At 47.9% G+C, this 20,598-nt stretch overlaps 1 protein-coding gene across 3 annotated transcripts in view; it reads right to left on the minus strand.

The window, feature by feature from the left end:
- DYNC2I1 (dynein 2 intermediate chain 1) overlaps positions 1 to 20,598 on the minus strand; it is a 66,167-nt gene that overhangs the window by 29,104 nt on the left and 16,465 nt on the right. For 2 of the 3 annotated variants that reach the window (XM_045004864.1, XM_045004865.1), the window contains exons 6-8: positions 19,350 to 19,417; positions 17,370 to 17,430; positions 660 to 725 (exon numbers count right to left, since the gene is read on the minus strand). In XM_045004864.1, coding sequence (XP_044860799.1) covers positions 660 to 725; positions 17,370 to 17,430; positions 19,350 to 19,417 — 195 coding nt within the window. The remainder of the gene's footprint in view (positions 1 to 659; positions 726 to 17,369; positions 17,431 to 19,349; positions 19,418 to 20,598) is intronic. The other variant, XM_045004867.1, reaches the window with a different exon arrangement.

The following is a 20,598-nucleotide window of genomic DNA, read 5'->3' on the forward strand; positions in this document are numbered from 1 at the left end:
GTGGGCAAACAATAAATCTTCACTTAATAATGGACTTCATCTAACAACATTACAATCTCAACTAAACACAATACTGGATTTACTGAGAGAATAGTTTATTCTGAAATGACTGAGGAGTAGCTGTGCCTGCAGTCTTAACCCATTCCCCTCCAAAAGCCACCCGTTCTCTAAATATCCTTATCTGCTTTAAAAAAAAACAATGAGTGACACATATACCAATATCTTAATTTTTATAGCTGTGCTGCCCCCCCCCGCTATTCTGTTTTATTTATTCAGAACTTTGACTATCAGAATGAAAGGTATTTTAAAAGATTTCAAAAAAGCAATAAAATTGTGCATTTATGAAAAAATGTACAATACAACACCAGCACTTTTGACACTTCACATCAATGGCCTACAAATTACTGGGTAGGGTCAGGTATTTTCAGTGCAATAAAAACCTAGGTCTCTCAATAGCTGTTAAAATCATCTAATTGGCTCCCACAATACACGAGTCTGTGCCAGTTTTTTATAATTGTACACTAATTAAACTGCATAAAAATACTATGCAGAATTGTATGGAAAAAAAACAAATGGAATTTAACTCACAAGGAAGGCTATTTGATACTTCCATGCTCTCAAGAAATCAAGAGAAAATAAAAAATATCAATTGTCCTTACAAGTTCTTCCTCACTTTTTTGCCTCTGCATAGGTTTCCATGCTGACACATGTTCACCTTGGTGTGGCTAATGAATCAAAATATAAAAACAATAAGAGAAAAGAAGTGAAATGTGGCCCTGAACTAAGTAACTGAAAGATCTGATTGTAAATATATTAGTATTAATAATTTTTAATACTGAGCATTATATCATGCTTGTATTCTTCAATGTACTTTACAGACTCGAAAGGCTGGTTGGGACAAACCTAATACAGCCATCTGGAGTAGTAAGACTCCAACCCCAGCTCCTATACAGCTTTGTTAGAGTTATGTGGATCTTGGGTCTGATACCTGTGTGCAGCAGGGGCCTGCATTCCAGCTGCTTCTCCAGACGCAAACAAGTGTGGGAACACACTCACAGTGGCCAATGGCTCAGAAAATGAAGGGAAGTAAGCTGCACCCATTTAAGATCTGCTAATAATTACCTTACACACACACTCTCTCTCTCTCTCTAATGGCTAGTCTACACTAAAAAAGTGTTACAGTAAAGTGTTACTGAAGCACATCTGGTGAAGACTCTCTATGCCAACAGGAGAGAGTCCTCCCGTCGTCAGAAAAAATCCACCTCTGCAAGAGGTGGTAGCTATGTCAGCAGGGGGAAGCTTTCCCGCCAAGATAGCGCTGTCCATACTGGTGCTTAGGTCAGTATAATTTACATCACTCGGGGTGTGGATTATTCATACCCCTGAGCGATGTAAATTATACCGAAGTAAGCTCTAGATCAAGTCTAAGAAACATTTGGGGGGAATTGTGATGCTAAATCAAAATTCCTCCCAAGACTATTCCTGGGGCAGTGTATATTATGCACCACTCCTCCCACAGAGTTGTGTCTAAGGTAGGGTGACCAGACGTCCCGATTTTATCGGGACTGTCCCGATATTTGCTTGTTTGTCCCGCATCCCGACCAATGTTAGGTCGGGACACTGGACAAACAAGCAAAGGCTCCGGAGCCCGAAGGGCTCGCGCCCTCCCCTGCCCCGACTCCGCCCCCTTCTTCCCCCATTGGATCCTTCCCCAAATCCTCGCCCCCATCCCCGCCCCCTCACTGCCCCATTGTCTCCCTCCCCAAATCCCCGCCTCTTTCCAAGCACGCCATGCCCAGGAGACTCAGGGGAGTGCGGGGCCGGGGTGAGTGTGAGTCTGGCCTGGCCCCGAGCAGGCAGGACTCGAGCGCGGTACCTGGAGGAAGAGTAGGGGGGCGGCCCGTGGGGCTAGGTGGCGGCTGTTCTCCCCACCTGGGCAGGGGACTCGGGAGCAGCCGCTGCTGCAGCTCCCACTGCTGCAGGGGGAGGAAGTGGCCAAGCACGGCGGCTGCGGCTTTGGTGCCCGGGCCCGAACCCCCCGAGCCCGGGCCTGCTGCGGGGCAGCGTGCACACTGCGCTCAGCCCCTGGCCAGTCGCGTCTGGGCTGGCTGCCCAGCTGGTGCAATCCCGTAGCGGAGGCATCGGCAGCCCAGTCCCGTTCGTTCCCCTGCAGGACCCGAGCGGGATGCGGGGGGCTGGGGCCTGCTGCCCCCACTCCGAGGCCGCCCGCAGGATTGCACCAGCCCAGACGCGAGTGGCCAAGGGCTGGGTATGCGCAGCGTGCGTGCTGGGTCCCCGCAGCAGGCCCGGGCTCGGGGGGTTCGTGGGCGCCAGAGCCGCAGCTGCCGAGCTTGGCCAGCGGCCGCTTCCTCCCCCCGCAGCAGTGGGAGCTGCAGCAGCGGCTGCTCCCGAGTCCTGCTGCCCAGGTGGGGAGAACAGCCGCTGCCTGGCCCCGCAGGCCACCCCGTACTCTCCCTCCAGATACCGCGCCTGAGTCCTGCCTGCTCGGGGCCAGGCTGGACTCACACTCACCCCGGCCCCGTGCTCCCCTGAGTCTCCCGGGCCTCCCTCCAGTGCTTGCGGAGGGAGGAGGAATCGGGGGTGGGGGATTTTTTTTTTTTTTGCTCTGCTGCCATTTTTTCCCCCTCTGCCCCCGCCCCGCCCCCCCGCATCCCGATATTTGACCTGGGTGATCTGGTCACCCTAGTCTAAGGGTACAACTTAGTTTAGAGTAACTAAAAATACAAATATTTATGAAAACAAAGCTTGAAAAAAAATGACAAAAGGTATGTGATCACAAATTTTAAAACTGTACTAATGCATTCACACAAGGGGGCAGTGTTAATCTTAGCACTACAGCCTTAATCTTTCACTGCTGAATACTTACTGTGCAGTCTTAACTTTACACTAACACAATTTTTCTGTATGTAATGTCTTGCCTTTCCATGAGGCAAAGAAAAAGACCAGAAAAATAATTTACTTACCCTACAGTCGGCATGGATTCCACTTTAGGGGTACATGCGACTACTGTATGTGAGATTGGGTCTTGTGAATAGCAGCGTCTGTTGGGGCCATGCACATGCCCCGTGGCTGGTCATGCTTTCACATGGTGGGATAAAGGGTGTGTGGCCACAAACTTCCCTCAGTTCCCTCAAAATTCAAAGCTCAAGATTCTGAGGACTCCAAAATGTGGCGATGGAAGGCATGTTGTGAGATCCACACTGACTACAACATCTCAAAGAAACACAGTTACTGTACGGTATGTAATTGTTAATTCTTCTCTGAGTACACGTCAGTATGCATTCCACTGTAGATGACTGGAAAGCAGTATCCAATCTGGATGGTGGAAACCGGCATCAGAGCTAACCTTTATGTTAAGGGTATAATGTTTAACAAAAGTCAGAGGGTTGCTCCATGTTTGTTTGTTTGTTTTTTTAACATCTCAGACACTAGCAAGTTTCTAAAGTAGACTGAAGAAGCTGCCTGTCTCCTCATGGAGTGTGCCTGATGTTTGAAGGGAGAGGGTCACCAGCTAACTAATAACAGGTGAAGATACACTGCATAATCCACTTAGGCTATGGCTACACTTGCACTTCGCTTTGAAGCGCTAAGTGTAGTCAAAGCGCCAGCACTGGGAGAGAGCTCTCCCAGCGCTGTCCGTACTCCACCTCCCTGTGGGGAATAATGTACAGCGCTGGGAGCCGCGCTCCCAGCGCTGGGGCTTTGACCACACTGGCGCTTTGCAGCGCCGCAATTTGCAGCGCTGGAGAGGGTGTGTTTTCACACCCTGCTGCAGCGCTGCAAATTTGCAAGTGTAGCCATGGCCTTAGATATTCTCTGTGATGAGCTATGTTGGCCTCTCAATGAGCCAGATATAGCCAAAAGTGTCGAGGACATATTCTAAAAAGTTTAGTCCTGTTAAGATAATACAGCAAAACCCTTGAAATGTCGAAAGTGTGTTGTTTTCTTCTCTCTCCGCATCAAGTGTGGTTTTGGGAAGAAGACTGGTAGGTTAACTCACTGATTTAAGTGAAAAACTGAGATAAGTTTAAGGATAAATTTAGGGTGTGGTCTTAGCACCACCTTGTCCCTATGAAAGAATGTGTAAGGAGGTCCAGGCATAAGGGCTTGGAGCTAGCTTATCCGAAGTGATAGCAACACTGTCTTAAAGGTAAGGTGATATATCGAACAATCCAGCAGTGGCTCAAATGGAGGTTCTATGAGTTTTAGGAGGTCGATGCGAAGATCCCACGTAGGAGTCGTCTCTAATAGGTGGGAAGAAGGCCCTTGAGGAATCTTGATACCACCAGATATGACAACAAGTACAGCTGTGGTTTGAGCATTGGCCTGCTAAACCCAGGGTTGTGAGTTCAATCCTTGAGGGGGCCATTTAGGGATTTGTCCTGCTTTGAGCAGGGGGTTGGACTAGATGATCTCCTGAGGTCCCTTCCAACCCTAATAATCTATGATTCTAAGTACAGCTGTCATATTATGACACACTGATATTGCTGCAAGGTGGATTTTGGGAGAACTAAATGCCAGTGCAGCATGCTTCAAGTGTAGCATATAGTCTAGGATCTTTAGTAATCTAAACTCATGCAAGCTGTAGCCCATGTGATATCCTCAGAGCCATACAAGTGGTGTATATATATTGTATGTATGCAGCCCACATAACACATAGAGAGCTGCATATGCAGCCCACAATGGTAAATAGGTTGAGAACCACTGCAATAGAGGCACCAGTATATTGGATATCTTACAATATGTTTTCATTTGGAGGAGTAGGTCTTCCTAGCAGATGGTTTTCCACGCTGTATGGGAATTTCTAGAACCTATCAAGAACAGTCTGGCAGTGGTACTCAATCAGCCAATATCTAAGCTGTCAGATGCAATGACTGCAAGTCTGTGTGCAACATCTGATGGTTGTTCTGAGATCAGGAGATGGATGGGAGACCAAGCAGACGTGTAGATGGTCTGACAGTCCAAATTGCCTCAGCCAACAGAAAGCTATTAGGATCAGTGTGGCCCTATCCTGTCTGACTCTGGATATCAGGGGAATCTGAGGAAAGGCGTATAAGAGCTCTGGACACCACTGTAGAAGGCAAGCATCTGGCAAGAAGCCCAGGTTCATACTCCCTCCACCCCCGAGCAGAAGTTTGGGCATTTGTTGTCCTCAGTAGTGAATAGATCTATTGTGGGAGTTCCCCCCAAGAATATACCAGCTCTCTAGATGTACGCAGCAAACACTCATGGTTGGTTACGTCTTCTTAAGAATCCTGCCAGGTTGTTGCTGGCTCCCGGAATATGGAGAGACAGTGGTGGTTACCCTGTGGTGATGACATCACGTCCACAGCTTGATGATTTCCTGGCGGACAGGGGATGACCATGCCCCTTCTTACTGGTTTATACAGTGCATTGTGGATGTGTTGTATGTCAAAATCTGCACTGTGGAGTTCCACAAAACCAGCAGGAATACTATGCATGCCAGCTGGCTTCCCCAGAGTTCCAGGGTGTTCATATATAGTTTCAAATCATCCTGGAACCAGGTTCCTTGCATCTACAGATGGTTCTTGTAATGAGCATCAGCATCAGGAATGGGGTGAGAAGTGAACCCTTCTTTGTATGTTCTGTGTCCAGCCACAAAGTGAGTTCTTGTACGACAGAGGGTGGGACTCTGACTCTATTATTTGTGTGATACTGGGAGGGGATTACACTGATCTCAGACATATTATAAGGACCACCGCTGAAGTCTGGCAAGTGGCATCATACGTACACACTGATTTGTGGCCTAGTTGCCCCAGAGATATAAACACCATCATCATCGGATTTGATTTTAGGTCGTTTATCATTGACTCGAGACCCCAGAACCTGTCCTCCAGGAGGTAAGCTCTTCTTGTCTAGAGTCCATCACGACTCCCATGAACTCTGTTTGTGATGGTATGAGAGATGATTTCTCATAGCTCACAAGGAGTCGTAGTTAGGGAAAAACGGTTACTTACCTTTGTAACTGTTGTTCTTCGAGATGTGTTGCTCATATCCATTCCATTCAGGTGTGTGCGCGCCGCGTGCACGTTCGTCGGAAGACTTTTACCCTAGCAACACTCAGTGGGTTGGCTGAGCGCCCCCTGGAGTGGCGCCATTGCGGCACCGGATATATACCCCAGCCGACCCACCCGACCCTCAGTTCCTTCTTGCCGGCTACTCCGACAGTGGGGAAGGAAGGTGGGTGTGGATTGGATATGAGCAACACATCTCGAAGAACAACAGTTACAAAGGTAAGTAACCGTTTTTTCTTCTTCGAGTGCTTGCTCATATCCATTCCATTTAGGTGATTCCCAAGCCTTACCTAGGCGGTGGGGTCGGAGAGAGATGTGGCGGAATGCAGGACCGCGGAGCCAAAGGCTGCGTCATCTCTAGATTGCTGGACCAGAGCATAGTGAGAAGCGAAGGTATGAACCGATGACCAGGTTGCAGCACGACATATTTCTTGTATTGGGACGTGTGCCAGAAAGGCGGCTGATGAAGCCTGGGCTCTGGTAGAGTGGGCGGTGAGATGGCCCAAGGGAACATTAGCTAAGTCATAGCAGGTGCATATGCACGCTGTCAGCCACGAGGAGATCCTCTGCGATGAAATGGGAAGACCTCGCATGCGGTTGGCAACTGCAATGAACAGTTGGGGGGACTTACGGAACAGCTTTGACCGATCTATGTAAAAAGCCAGCGCCCTACGAACATCGAGAGAGTGAAGCTGTTGCTCGCGTGAGGATGCATGCGGCTTTGGGAAGAAAACCGGGAGGAAGATGTCTTGATTGTTGTGGAAAGCCGATACCACTTTCAGGAGGAACGTTGGATGCGGACGCAGCTGTACCTTGTCCTTATGAAAAACAGTATAGGGCGGGTCCACCGTGAGCGCTTGGAGTTCAGAGACCCGCCTAGCTGATGTGATGGCTACCAAAAAGACTGTCTTCCAGGACAGGTACAGCAGCGAGCAGGTGGCCAACCGCTCAAAGGGTGGAGACATGAGCCTGTTGAGGACCAGGTTTAGGTCCCAGGTAGGAGTTGGGTGGCGCACATGAGGGTAGAGACGCTCAAGGCCCTCCCGGAATCTAGCAGTCAATGGATGAGAGAAAACCGTGTGTCCACCCTCTCCTGGGTGGAAAGCGGATATGGCCGCTAAGTGTACCTTCAGAGAGGACAATGCTAGGCCTTGCTGTTTCAGGGACCAGAGGTAGTCGAGGACAACTGGGATAGGGAGCTCCGAAGGGCAAGTGTTGCGCGCCTGAGCCCAGCAAGCGAAGCGCTTCCACTTGGCTAGGTAAGTAGAGCGAGTGGAAGGCTTTCTGCTGCTCAACAAGACATGCTGTACAGGAGCAGAGCAGCGCAATTCCGACTCGTCTAGCCACGCAGGAGCCACGCCGTGAGGTGGAGGGCCGTCAGGTCTGGGTGACGGAGATTGCCATGATCTTGGGTTATGAGATCCGGGTGAAGCGGCAGAGGAATTGGGCTGGCTATGGAGAAACGGAGCAACGTGATGTACCAGTGCTGCCTGGGCCACGCTAGCGCAATCAAGATGAGATGTGCTCTGTCTTGTCGGAGCTTCAGCAGGACTCTGTGGACTAGGGGAAACGGGGGAAATGTGTAGAGTAGATGATGATTCCACGGAAGGAGAAAAGCGTCCGACAGGGACCCCGGTGACAGGCCTTGAAAGGAGCAAAAGTCCTGGCATTTCCGGTTTGCTCGAGATGCGAACAGGTCTATCCAGGGAAACCCCCACTGTTGGAAAATTACATGAGCGACGTCCAGTCTCAGCGACCACTCGTGACAGAGAAAAGACCTGCTCAGGCGATCTGCTAAGGTGTTCTTCACGCCTGGGAGGAAAAACGCCACTAGATCTATCGAGTGGGCTATGCAGAATTCCTACAGTTGTATCGTCTCGTGGCAGAGTGGGGAAGAGCGAGTTCCCCCCTGCTTGTTGATATAATACATGGCCGTTGTGTTGTCCGTAAAGACTGAGACACAACGGCCGCTGAGTTGATTCTGGAACGTCTGGCAAGCGAGGCGCACTGCGCGTAGCTCCCTGATGTTGATGTGCAGCTTCAACTCCTGCAATGACCAGAGGCCCTGCGTACGAAGGTGGCCGAGGTGAGCCCCCCCATCCGAGGGACGAGGCGTCCATCGTCAGGGAAAGTGAAGGCTGAGGCGGATGGAATGGCACCCCTGCACACACTTGGGATGGGGTCAGCCACCAGTCCAGGGAGCGAAGGGTGCTCGTTGGAACGGTGAGCAGGGTGTCTAGAGGGTCCCTGTTTGGGCAATACACCGAGTTGAGCCACATCTGGAGGGGGCGAAGGCAGAGCCTGGCATGCTTGGTTACGTAGGTGCAAGCCACCACGTGACCCAGGAGGCGGAGGCAAGTATGGGCCGAGGTCAAGCGGGAGGTCAGAAGCCCTTGAATGATGTGTGAGAGAGCCTGGAAGCGAAGCTGAGGTAGGTAAGCCCTGGCTAGAGAGGAGTCCAGGGTAGCCCCTATGAAATCTAGCCTCTGGGTGGGCGTGAAGATGGACTTTTCCACATTGAGCAGTAGGCCCAGTCGCGTGAACAAGTCTCTGATCACTGCTACATGCTGCTGCACTTGGGTCCGCGAATCCCCCCGATGAGCCAGTCGTCTAGGTAGGGAAAAACGCAGATGCCGCGCCGACGGAGGTGGGCGGCGACGACGGCCATGCACTTCGTAAATACCCTTGGGGCCGTGGATAGGCCAAAGGGGAGGACCGCAAACTGGAAGTGAAGGTGATTGAGTGTAAATTGTAGAAAGCGCCTGTGTGGTGGAAAGATGGCGATGTGAAAATAAGCGTCCTTCATATCGAGGGTGGCATACCAGTCTCCAGGATCCAAGGTAGGAATGATGGTCCCCAAGGAGACCATGCGGAACTTCAACTTTAGCATGTATTTGTTGAGGTCTCGCAGGTCTAGGATGGGCCTGAGGCCCCCTTTGGACTTGGGGATCAAGAAATAACGGAATAAAACCCCTTGCCTCTTTCCGTCTCTGGAACCTCCTCTATCGCTCCGATAGCGAGGAGCGTCTGCACCTCTTGTAAGAGGAGTTGCTCATGAGAGGGGTCCCTGAAGAGGGACCGGGAAGGAGGGTGGGAAGGTGGGGGTGAAACGAATTGGAGGTGATATCCACGTTCCATTGTGCGGAGGACCCAGGCATCGGAGGTCAGCCGGGACCACGCCGGGAGGAAGTAGGAAAGGCGGTTGGAAAAGGGAGGGAAAGGATCCTGAATAAGAGCTGGTAGGCCGTCCCCAGGCGCATCTTCAAAATGACAATTTCGGCCCCGCCGGTGGCTTAGAAGGGGCGTGACCTTGGGACGGTTGTGGACCAGGCTGCCGTCTACGTCCCCCTCGACCGCGTCGCCGACCAGAGTCTTGCCTGTACCGGGGCATAAAGTAAGGCCGGTTAAGCTGGGGGCGGAACGGACGTCTCTGGGTCACAGGGGTGTGCATCCCCAATGTGCGGATAATAACCCTGTTATCCTTCAGGCTTTGGAGCCTGGGGTCAGTTTTTTCGGAGAACAACCCCTTGCCGTCGAAGGGAAGGTCCTGGATTGTATATTGCAATTCAGGGGGGAGATTCGAACTCTGCAGCCAAGAGATGCGGCGCATGGTGATGCCGGAGGCCAGAGTTCAGGCTCCTGAATCGGCCGCATCCAAGGAGGCTTGCAATGATGTACGAGCCACCTTTTTACCTTCCTCCAGGAAGGCCGCGAACTCCTGGCGCGAGTCCTGAGGTAGCAGTTCCTTGAACTTTTCCACCTCAGCCCAGGTGTCATGGCAGTAACGGCTCAATAAGGCCTGCTGGTTAGCCACTCGCAGTTGTAAGGCGCCCGCAGAGTAGACTTTGCGGCCTAGCAAGTCCATTCGTCTTGCGCCTTTAGACTTAGGGGCCGGGGCTTGCTGTCCGTGACGCTCCCTGTCGTTGACGGATTGGACCACTAGCGATGAGGGGGGAGGGGGGACGTACAAATACTCATATCCCTTAGAGGGGACCATATACTTGCGTTCCACCCCTTTGGAACGCAAGTATATGGGGGGCTGTGGGAGGGATAGAGGCTGGTGATTGCCAAAGGCTGTCAGCATTCGCCTGAATAGTCTTGATGAATGGCAGAGCCACCCTAGTTGGAGCGTCCGCCGACAAAATGGTGACCACAGGGTCGTCCACCTCTGGCACTTCCTCTGCTTGGAGGTCCATGTGCAATGCCACCCTCCGAAGGAGGTCCTGGTGGGCCCTCAAAACTATCGGAGGGGGCCTTGAAGAGGAGGACCCCGCTACTGCTTCATCCGGGGAGGAGGAAGAAGAGACCCCCGGGACAATGGTGTCCTGCCCAGCCTCTGGGTCCTGGGACGGTTCCTGGTCAAGAGGCTCCGGTGAAGGCTGGAGGGGTGGTGGCGGTACCTCCGTCTCAGCCAGGGGGCGGCTTACAGTAGCCTCTGGGACACGCGGCTCTGATGGAACTGCGTGGGTGGCAGGCAGAGGAGCGCCTTGGGCCTGATGGTAAGCCCAAGGAGTCCAAAAACCCCATTGTCTCAGGTCTTGGTCTGTGTATCGGGCCTCTTGGAAGACTCCCAAGGGCACCTGAGGGTCATGCTCGTCCACATAATAGCTGTCGGCCTGTGATGATACCGACGAATGCCTGGAGGGCCATGGAGGAGCGGAGAAGCCCTGCGCTGAGGTGCCGACTGATCTCGTTCCCCGACGTTCTGGTGACCGGTGCCGGGAGGCAGCGCAGCAGCGAGAGCGAGATCGGGACCTACGACCAGCGTGGTGCCAGGAGGTCGACCGTGATCTCCACTCTTGGTGTCGAGAATGGCTCCGAGAGGCATAGTGTGCGTATTGGCACCGGGATCTGGATCGGTGCCGCGAGTGTCGAGTCGGGGAGCGGGAGAACGACCGGTGCCGCGTGGCAGAGCGGTGCCGGGACTGCGAGCGGTGTTGCGATCGACGCCGGGAATGAGATCTGCGGCGGGACCGGGAACGTTCATATGACCTGGAGCGGGAGCGGTGCCAGTCCGACTCGGTGCCAGGAGGCGGTTTGAGCAATGACGGCTTGCCAATAGAATGGAGCGCCCACACAGGCGGTGCCGGGGGCGAAGGCACTGCCGAGTCCGGCAAGGCAATAAGGTCCTTTGCTGCTGCGAAGGCCTCTGGAGTCGACGGCAATGGGAGCTCTACCACGGCGGGTGCCGGGGAGGACACAGGTTCCGGACTCGACGGCCTCTGTGGGGCCGAAGTCGACGGTACCGGCAGAATGGTCGGTGCTGGAGCAGTCGGCGCCACGGCAGGTTTCAGTGCCGGGCGGTCTGGTCGGGGCGCACTCCGCTGCCTCGAAGCGGACGGTGCCGAGGTGGCAGCGGCCTTCGCTTTTTTTGCCCTTGGCGAGAGAGAGCGTCTCGGGGCCAATTTTGGTGCCGATGGTGCTCGCGGTTTGGGCAGAGAAGAGTGGCCCGGTGCCGAGGAGGTACTGCGAGAGTCCGATGGAACGGCGGACGGTGCTGAAGCCGGAGGGGTTAAGGCTGCCTCCATGAGGAGCTGTTTGAGCCTGATGTCTCGCTCCCTCTTGGTGTGCGGCTTGAAAGCCTTGCAAATTGGGCACTTAGTAGATAAGTGCAACTCTCCCAGGAACTTTAAACAGGAGCTATGTGGATCTCCTGTAGGCATAGGCCTGTGGCAGGCCGAGCTCGGCTTGAAACCCAGGGAGCCGGGCATGCGCTCTGGTCCCGGGCGCGGGAGGGGGCTAATCCCCGAACCCGCTAACTAATACAACTCTAAAACTGCTGAGAACTAATAAAAACAAGAAAAACTGAAAAGAAGATAACTAACTATGTACAATTTCACAAGAGAAGAACTATGAGGAAGCTAGGGAAGCGGAGGTCAGCTAAGCTGCACTCCACTGTTCCAACGACCGACACAGGCGGTAAGAAGGAACTGAGGGTCGGGTGGGTCGGCTGGGGTATATATCTGATGCCGCAATGGCGCCACTCCAGGGGGCGCTCAGCCGACCCACTGAGTGTTGCTAGGGTAAAAGTCTTCCGACAAACGTGCAATGGATATGAGCAAGCACTCGAAGAAGAATAGAGAGAAGTCACACTCTAGGGGTGTTGTGGTCTTGTGCTGAGACTGCCTCTGCCCCTGGGACTGCCCTGTCAGGTCTGGGTAGACATGGATTCCCTTTCTCCTTAAATGCATTGCCACCACTGCCAGGTATTTTGTGAATACTTTTAGTGCTGTGGAGAGTTCAAAGGGCAATACCCTGTACTGGTAATGATTGTGCCCAACCATGAATTTTAGGTACTTCATATGGACCAAGCAGATAGCTGCAAGGAAGTATGCATCTGACAGTTCCAGAGCCATGAACCAATCTTGAGCTTGAGGAGAGGGAATGATGGAATCAAGCATTACCATCCTGAACCTGAGGCGATTCTTGTTAAGTCTCCTCAGGTTTAGGCTACGGCAAAGACCCTCTTTCTTCTTCAAGATAAGGAAATACTGGAAATAGAAGCCTCTTGCCTTCAATTCTGACAACACTTCCTCGATGGCTCATAGACAAAGTAACGAAGCCACTTCTATTTGTGACAGGATCTCATGAGAAGGGTCCCAGAAGAGAGGCAGGAACAGAGAATGAGAATGAAATTGAATGGGGGGGGCCATTAGTACTAAACTCTAGGACTCATCTTTCCAATGTTATGGCAGACTATACTTGGCAGAATGGGACAAGGAGGTTTCTGAAGGTCATGCTCTCTGGGCTGGTCCAGTTGGGGCTCCTGACAGGCCCATCAAATTTGCTGACACACTGCAGAAGCCAGGTGCATTGCTATAGAGGAGGAAAGCTTGGGACTCGTTGTACGTAGATTCCTTCTTGGCATGATTATCACATTGCCTGGTATAATGATATGGCATCCTTTGTCCTCTCTGGGATGAGAGTACGGCTTGTGGTATGGAGTTCGTGTATTAATCTCCAGGGAGTGCAAAATGGCCTTAGAGACTTTTAAGGAGTGCAGAGCACAGTCTGTCTGTGCACAGGACAATTCCATGCTTTCAAAGGATAAGTCTGCAACAGTGAGGCGTTATTCCCTGGGACTACCTTATGCTTGAAGCCATGATGCTCTGTGCATAGTTATTGCAATGGTCATACATCTGGCAATGGTGTCAGCAGCATCCATTGCTGCGTTTAGGGCTGTCTTGGCCACAAATAGGCCTTCTTAGATTATTTCTTTGAACTTTTCCTTGTTCTAAGGTAGGAGCTTTGATAGAAAGTTTTTCATTCTACTCCAGGCCAAAAAAAATCATATTTGGCCAGAAGGGCCTTATAGTTTGCCACCCCATAATTGCCAAGAGCCAGAGGAACAGGATTTCCCCAGAAACAGGTAAAGCTTTTTGGGGTCTTTGTTTTCAGGGGATGGAAGCATTTGGATCCTTTTCATGAACTTAGTACTCCTTTTCCCCCTCTTGTGGTGGGTGTTATCGTGGCAGGTGTCTGCCATAAGACCTTAGTGGGACTGAGCAGTCCTTCATTTATCATAAGGATGATCCTGCCCGAGCTGAAAGTTGTCAATATGTGGAACAACTTTTATGAAATTTTTCTTGTATGACAGATAATTATATTTCTAGAGTTTCTGCAATTCTCATAAGCAGTTTTTGAAATGATTTGAAGTCATCCCACACTAGTACTGGTGCTAAGGACACTTCTTTATCGGAAGACGAGGACGAGAGGTTCTAAGGTGGTGAAATAGGATGTTGTTATTGCAGTGGCTCCAGGTCTGGTGGCTCTTAGTATTCCTCTCTATCTGGTGTCAAGGATGCTACTCAGGAGAAGGATCTCTTTCTCTTCTTAGAATGTAGTAGAGATCAGCTCCTAGAAGCATATGAGGACAGCCTCCAGTAAGCCCAATAAGGCCATAGCAGCATGCCATAAGGATATGGCTGGTTTGTGTGATATTAGTCAGTCTAATGCCATTCCTGAGATGATGGCAGCTAAGCTGTATAGGGAGAGTCAACTAGTTTTTCTACAGTATCGCCCAGAGATCTCAGAGAAAAGGGTTCTCTACTTGAAGATGAGAAGATATGTTCTGGTGTTGGACAGGAGGAGCAGATCTCCGCTAGGGATGGGATCAAGGCACACCGTACTCTTGGTACCAGGGTCTGCACCAGTATCAATAAGTGCCTCAGTACAGAGGTCATTACAAGTTCTTCCAGAAGCTCATTTGGCACACTTTGTTTGACTGTAGGCATCAAAACCAAAGGTTGTGTCACCAGTGCTCGGGTCAGTGTTAGTGAAATTTTTCTCTATGCTGCTGCGGTAGGTTTCTCCCTAATAATAGCCCTCACAGCCATGTGCAGCTTAGTGGTTTTCTCCACAGAGACCCTATGCGGTCTATCCTTGTGGGATAATACTGCACTCTAGAGTTTCTGCATGTGTGTCTGAGGCGGACTCACTTTGTGCCAGCCTTTGGTAAGAGAGATACTGGCATTGGTGTCAATGTTGTGGGTTTCAGTGCCAGCTGAGTGAGTGCAGGTGCCAGGTCTTTTCTCTGTGCCATTTTCTGCATGCTGGTTTTAGGCACTGTGTGTCTGCTAAACAGGGTCCTCAATGAAGTTGGCTTGTTTGGTATTTGTCTCCTCCAGATCAGAAGAGATCTTCATAGATTGTTCCAGTAGGTGAAGCTTCAATCACAAGTCCTGCAACTTATTTATGTGTACTCAAAGAGAGTGACTGGCATACCGAGCATTTATCTGCTGTATGGGTCTCCCTTAAAACAAAAGAGGCACGTGCTATGTCCATCTTTTAATGGAGTTAATCTGTTACAGGAAGGGCAGGGCTGAAGCCCACGGGTTTAGAATCCACTATGTTCAGGTACCCTTTACAGACAGGTCTGTACAGGATGGGATGTATGTTGGGGTCAGTATAGGGGTGTCTGATTGTAAAAATTCTGTTCAGATGGGTCAATTTCATGGTAGTTCTTTCTAGAGGAGTCAGAAGAGTTCTGAAGTTTACCAGCCAGAGGTAAAGACTAGTGGGCCAGGTACTTGCCAGGTTCCATCTCACTGTCACAGATGATAAGAGGGGAGGGTTGTGTTCACTCCATCCTCTATGCCTTTGCACAGGAGTATGAGGAGACACAGGGCATATCCAGAGTCCTGATTGACACTGCTATTCAAAAGACTCTGATCTGGTATACATGAAGCACATGTGCACCTACAGTGAGATCTACACTGATACGTAATCAAAAAAGTTCCTATTCCTGCTTGGCCTCTTGGGCTTTATTACCAACTGATATAGCTTAATGCAACCCTGAGGCCTCACTAAGTTACATCTGGAACCAAGTTAGGCATCAGATGGTGCCAGTATTGGAGGAGACCAGAGATCCTGCACCAAGCACAGTTTGATCAGACCCAAGCTTCAAGGCCACGGTACCTACAGCAACATTGGCTTGTCCATGCTGTACATATGTAGCATGTCCTATTTCTATTATTTGTCAAGTGTACCTCACAAAATACTACATAAGTGCCAGGTAAGAAAGTTTACACTGCTGAAGGAACCTTAACTCTTTACTTTCCTCAATGTTTTATGACCTGACTTTTAAAAAAATAAATAACAATGTAATCTTAATGTTGCATTAAAAAAAGGTTTGCATTTAATATTCTATTAGAACCCACTTACTAAAATTATGTAGGTTTCTTTAAAATGGCACTGGTTCATAAATGTCTTCTTTTTAATTGGTTTACAATACATCCTTGACCATCATTCTTTACTTCTGGCCTGAACCAGATACACTTTAGTCAATGGGAGTTTATCCATTGACTTCAATAGGTGTTGGAACAGGATCTATTTGCGAAAAAGTAGGGACCATAATTCTACATATGTAGATGCCAGCACAGTATTCCAAAACAGAATTTTAGATGTATTGGATGCTTCTGAGATATAATCTCAACATTACAGAATTCTATTCTCCATAATCTTGCTGTTTGAAATATGCTAAAATGTCTCAATAGTTAAAAGTTCTGTCTTGGTAAATTACTGGTATACAAACCTGGATGAAATAAGTAAATAACTGTTATGGTATCAGTTCTGGAAAATTCCTCTACTTTATTTTCATCCACCTGAGCCCTGATCCTATTATTTGTATATTTTAATTTTTTTCATCCTTCCTGTGGCAACTATTTTACTGGATAGTTGTGAATTACATTGAAGGTCTCATGACAGATAGAAGAAGATGTTAATTTCTTTCTATTTAGCTAAAATCACATTTTCTCTGCTTATATCAACTGCTTAGAGGAAGAATGGAATTTTTATGTTGTATAAAAGTAGATGGGTTTTTCATGCAATGTATCATTAGAAACTTCTCTCACCTTTGGAGGGATTTTTTCCCCAAGTATGTAAGATTATGAAAAAATGTTGAGTAAGGTTGGGACTCACAAAGACACTTAGGAACCTACACTCCAGAGTTAGGCAGCTAGGCCTAATAGGCACTGAAGTCCCCATTTTAGGCTCCACTGCAACCCATAACTGCCTACCAAACTCTGCAGGTGCCTAAATTTTGAAGGTAAAAGTTCCCTTGGCACCAAAATTTCTGCCTCTGGCCATGTCACTGGGTGGCAGGGGCTGGGAGGGGAAGAATGACTCTATAGCCTGATGGTTAGGACACTCACCTGAGCTGTGGTAGACAAAGGGTCCAGCCCCCTGCACCACTTATTCTTTAATTATTTATCCAGAGTGGAGTAGCTTCAATGGGAGAAATTGAGGGTGCACCATATCAGACTACCCAACAGCTCAATGGTTAGAGCACTCTCCTAAAAGGGGGAGGCCCCTGTTCAAATCCTTTCTCCCCCTCAGGAAGAGCGGGGGAATTGAGCCTGGGTCCTCCCATATCCCAGGTGAGTGCTCTGAGCTAAATGTTGTAAGATAAATTCCACCTTCTCCTCCTCCAACTGTTTTGGGTTCAGTTATAGGAGCCTGCCTGACATTCTCAAAAGAAACATCTTAGGTACCTAAGCCAACAAACTTCAGGAAAGAAATTCCTGGTTGTGTATCACTAGCAGAAATAGGCACCTCCCTGCAACCTGCACTTAGGCAGGTATCTCCGTAAGAGGGGCACATTAATAAAGAATAAATCAATTTTCCTATACTTCATCCTGAAACACCGAAGTTATTTAAGAAATCTTTAAGATACATACCAATTACCATATCTATTTTAATCATGTCATTGTGTTGTGATCATTTTTAGTTGCATTACATATAGTAACTACTATACTATATTGCTAATTCTAACAGAATCCCTGTATTCTAATACTCCAAAACAAATAGTTTTACCCTTTGGCTTGTGTCCTCTTTTTTTTCCCTTTCAATGCTCTTTCCTTTATCTCTTGCATTCCTAGAAATAAACGGAATATCACTATGAATCTGCATTAAGTCAGAGGAAAATATTGCATTGGGGGAAAACAGTTATTTTATATTAAAAAGTGCTGAAGCCTTCCAATAAACTTAAATACTTCAGCAACAAAACCTAACAGCCATTGTATTTATAGCTTCTTTCTGCAGGCCTCAGGTGATGATGTGAACCAAGAGCCAACTGATCAATCAGCAAACAATTGCACAAACACTGCCCAGATACACTGCCTGACATGTGCTATTGCTATCCTTGAGTGGTAATTATTGAAAAAGCTAAGAAGGAAGAGTTAGTCCTGTACATTTACTGAGTGTTGCTGACATCATTGTCAGTAAATAAAAAATGGCCCAAGCCTGGCAATTTTCTTTTATGCTGGAGAGAAGAGATTTACATTCAAACCAGGTCCTTCATTTTGGGGTTAGGAGAAGTGAGGAGGCACCACAGGCAGCCCCTGAAGAAGAAAAGAAAAGCAACAATTTGTGCTGCTCTTTAACTGTCCCTCCAATTATTCTGGAGGCAGAGTTTATGGATTTCAAATGGAGAAAGTCCAGCCCTCTTCATCTGAAGTAAAAGGACAGTTCTCAAGACATATTATGGAACAGCCTTAAGGGTTTGAAGAAAGAGAGAAGAGAAAAAACAAGTGGGATGGATTCCCACATTCCTGGGGAAATAAACCCCTTTAGTTATATGGGCTTGAAAATTTAAAGTCAGAAAGAAAGATTACTTGCCTATAATTCTGCTTCTCTGAAGACAACATTCTGACAAGTTTCTTCACTCCTGGATCATATCTTTATAGTGAAAGACTGGTGAACTCCCTCAATTCTTAAAGCAATTTTGTCTATGAGAATAGGGGTGGCAGAGAGAGAGCAAACCAGGCTGTTTGCTGGCCAGCTTGTACCACTCCGATAGATATAAATACTGCTCTGGCAATGTTACAGTCGTTAACTTTGATGTACAGGAGGCAAAACTCCCAGGATGATAAACTGGCCAAGATCAAGAGGAACTGACTAGAATGTTTAGGCACCGCATTTATACCTAGTAGGGATGTCAGATGAAGGCTCATGCACTACCTCACTACCCTCAGAAGTCAGGAAATCCTGCCAGTCTTTCACTAAAGAGCTAAGCTAAAACCCAGCAATGAGAATTCTCCCTGCCAGTATGTCTAGAGTTATATTCCAGAAGGCTGTGTAAGGATTTGACATGGCTGATTCACTAAAGAATACAAGGAGAACTATATTCTACCTTTAGTATGTATGTGTAAACTCCATGATCACTAGAGGAAATAATTTATGCATATCACCCAGAACTTTTATCCCTCATCAAGATAAATCTAGACCCTTTTTCCTTGGAAATCTGTATGTATAGCCCTGACGTTGCTATCTAATTCATAATTTAAATACCACGCCAGATTTGCAGCTAAGAAGGACATCTACAATTCAAAGAAACAATAAAAAGGTGTGCTTCACAGTTTACCATGTATCCACATGACTATGTAATAAATTGTCAGGTGACAGACAAACAGATGTCTGGCTCTGAAGGTTCCTGGACTGTCTCACAATATAAGTACAAGAATCAAATTAATCTATATTTTGCAAGCCTGCGTCTCACTGCTCTGAACCAAAAATCAAAAGAATTCAACAGGAAAGAGAGCCTGAATATGCTTTTTAACAAATCACCTTTTTAGGGCATAATATATAAATTTTGTAATAATTTTAATGTTCAAAATGCCTCCCAAAAGATTGTAATGCACATCATAAATTATCTGTAGTCAAAACATATTTATTATTGAGTGACAACAATGCGCTTAACAATGTTTGGGTAGTGAACTGTACCTTTTCTTTGTGACTTTCATACAAACAACATATATTGTACAATATATAATAATGTTAAATATATGAGTGTACCTTTCATGCTGAAGGCTGGTTACTACTTCTTCTCTTAAGCTCTTTCCTTGTTTTTTGTGCTCACTGTTCTGTAAAAAATTGAAAGACTAGCATAATTCATAGTATTCTCATTGTTAGAAATCTTCTGAGAAATAATGTATATGAACTTGAAATCAACTATTAGCAGCAATATAAGAGGTTGCTGAGAAGCACTTATATTCAATTAACAAATCATGGGTCATCATGCACTATCCATTTTTATGCTCCATTACTTGTAGGAAGCTCCGCATGAGGCCTATCAAAGAGAAAGTAATTATGTTAAGCAAAGAAAATGGATAGCTGAAACATCAATTAAAGAAATGCTTAATATGTACAGAGAACTTCTCTTGAAAATGCTGAACTTTTGCAAGGGATCCTTAAGGCAACATCCTGCACTATGCTGTGTTTGTGCACAAAGGGAGGAGAGGGGACTGTGAACATCTTTCATTTGTGCAACCAGCAGGACTGGATCACCATATAATGCTCAAGAACCTGAGGGGAATCTGGCTGACTTATTCGGGCTGTGCATTAACACATATGTTGCTTTCATCAGTACATATTTGATGGAAGCTTACAGTGCGCTCAGCAGCATGTACACACTGCATGTGCCTCTGGCTCTTTTTGAAGCATCCCTATAGCAGAGGTTCTGCCACTGTCTCTGCTTCCCATGCTGCATCTGCTAGGGTGGGATTTATCACTTAATTTCTGCACACTATGGGCTTGTCTACACTTGTAAATTTACTGAAATAGCTCAGAGTGTCCACATAAGAGCTTATATATTCTGGAATAGATATTTCAACAAATTTCCAAGTCTAGACAAACACTGAAAAATTTGCTGATAGTCAGTCATCTGAGTTATGTCACTTATGAAGACACAAAATTATAGGGGGAGATGGTAGCAATTCCTATGGTAAGATTGCCTACATTTTCCATTACAAAGGAGTGTTCCAACTTATTTTGAGAAGCTCTCACACCTCCATCGTTTGCAGCAGGCCTTTGATATTTGGCAGAAGGAATCCCCTCGTATTACAAAAGTGATTTTTTGACCCATGACATTCAAATCAGATTAAAAATTACCATTTTCTTCACTCATGCAGAAAAATGTTGGCAGCTTGCCAAAATCACAGACCACTCCAACATTAGGCTTACATTTCTGTCAAAACAGCATCATCATCACACGATCTGAGCTCAGTACTACACTGGAAACACCAGGGAGATGTTAGAGCAGCAG

This window comes from Mauremys mutica, chromosome 2, assembly GCF_020497125.1.
Source record: "Mauremys mutica isolate MM-2020 ecotype Southern chromosome 2, ASM2049712v1, whole genome shotgun sequence".
Taxonomy (NCBI): domain Eukaryota; kingdom Metazoa; phylum Chordata; order Testudines; family Geoemydidae; genus Mauremys; species Mauremys mutica.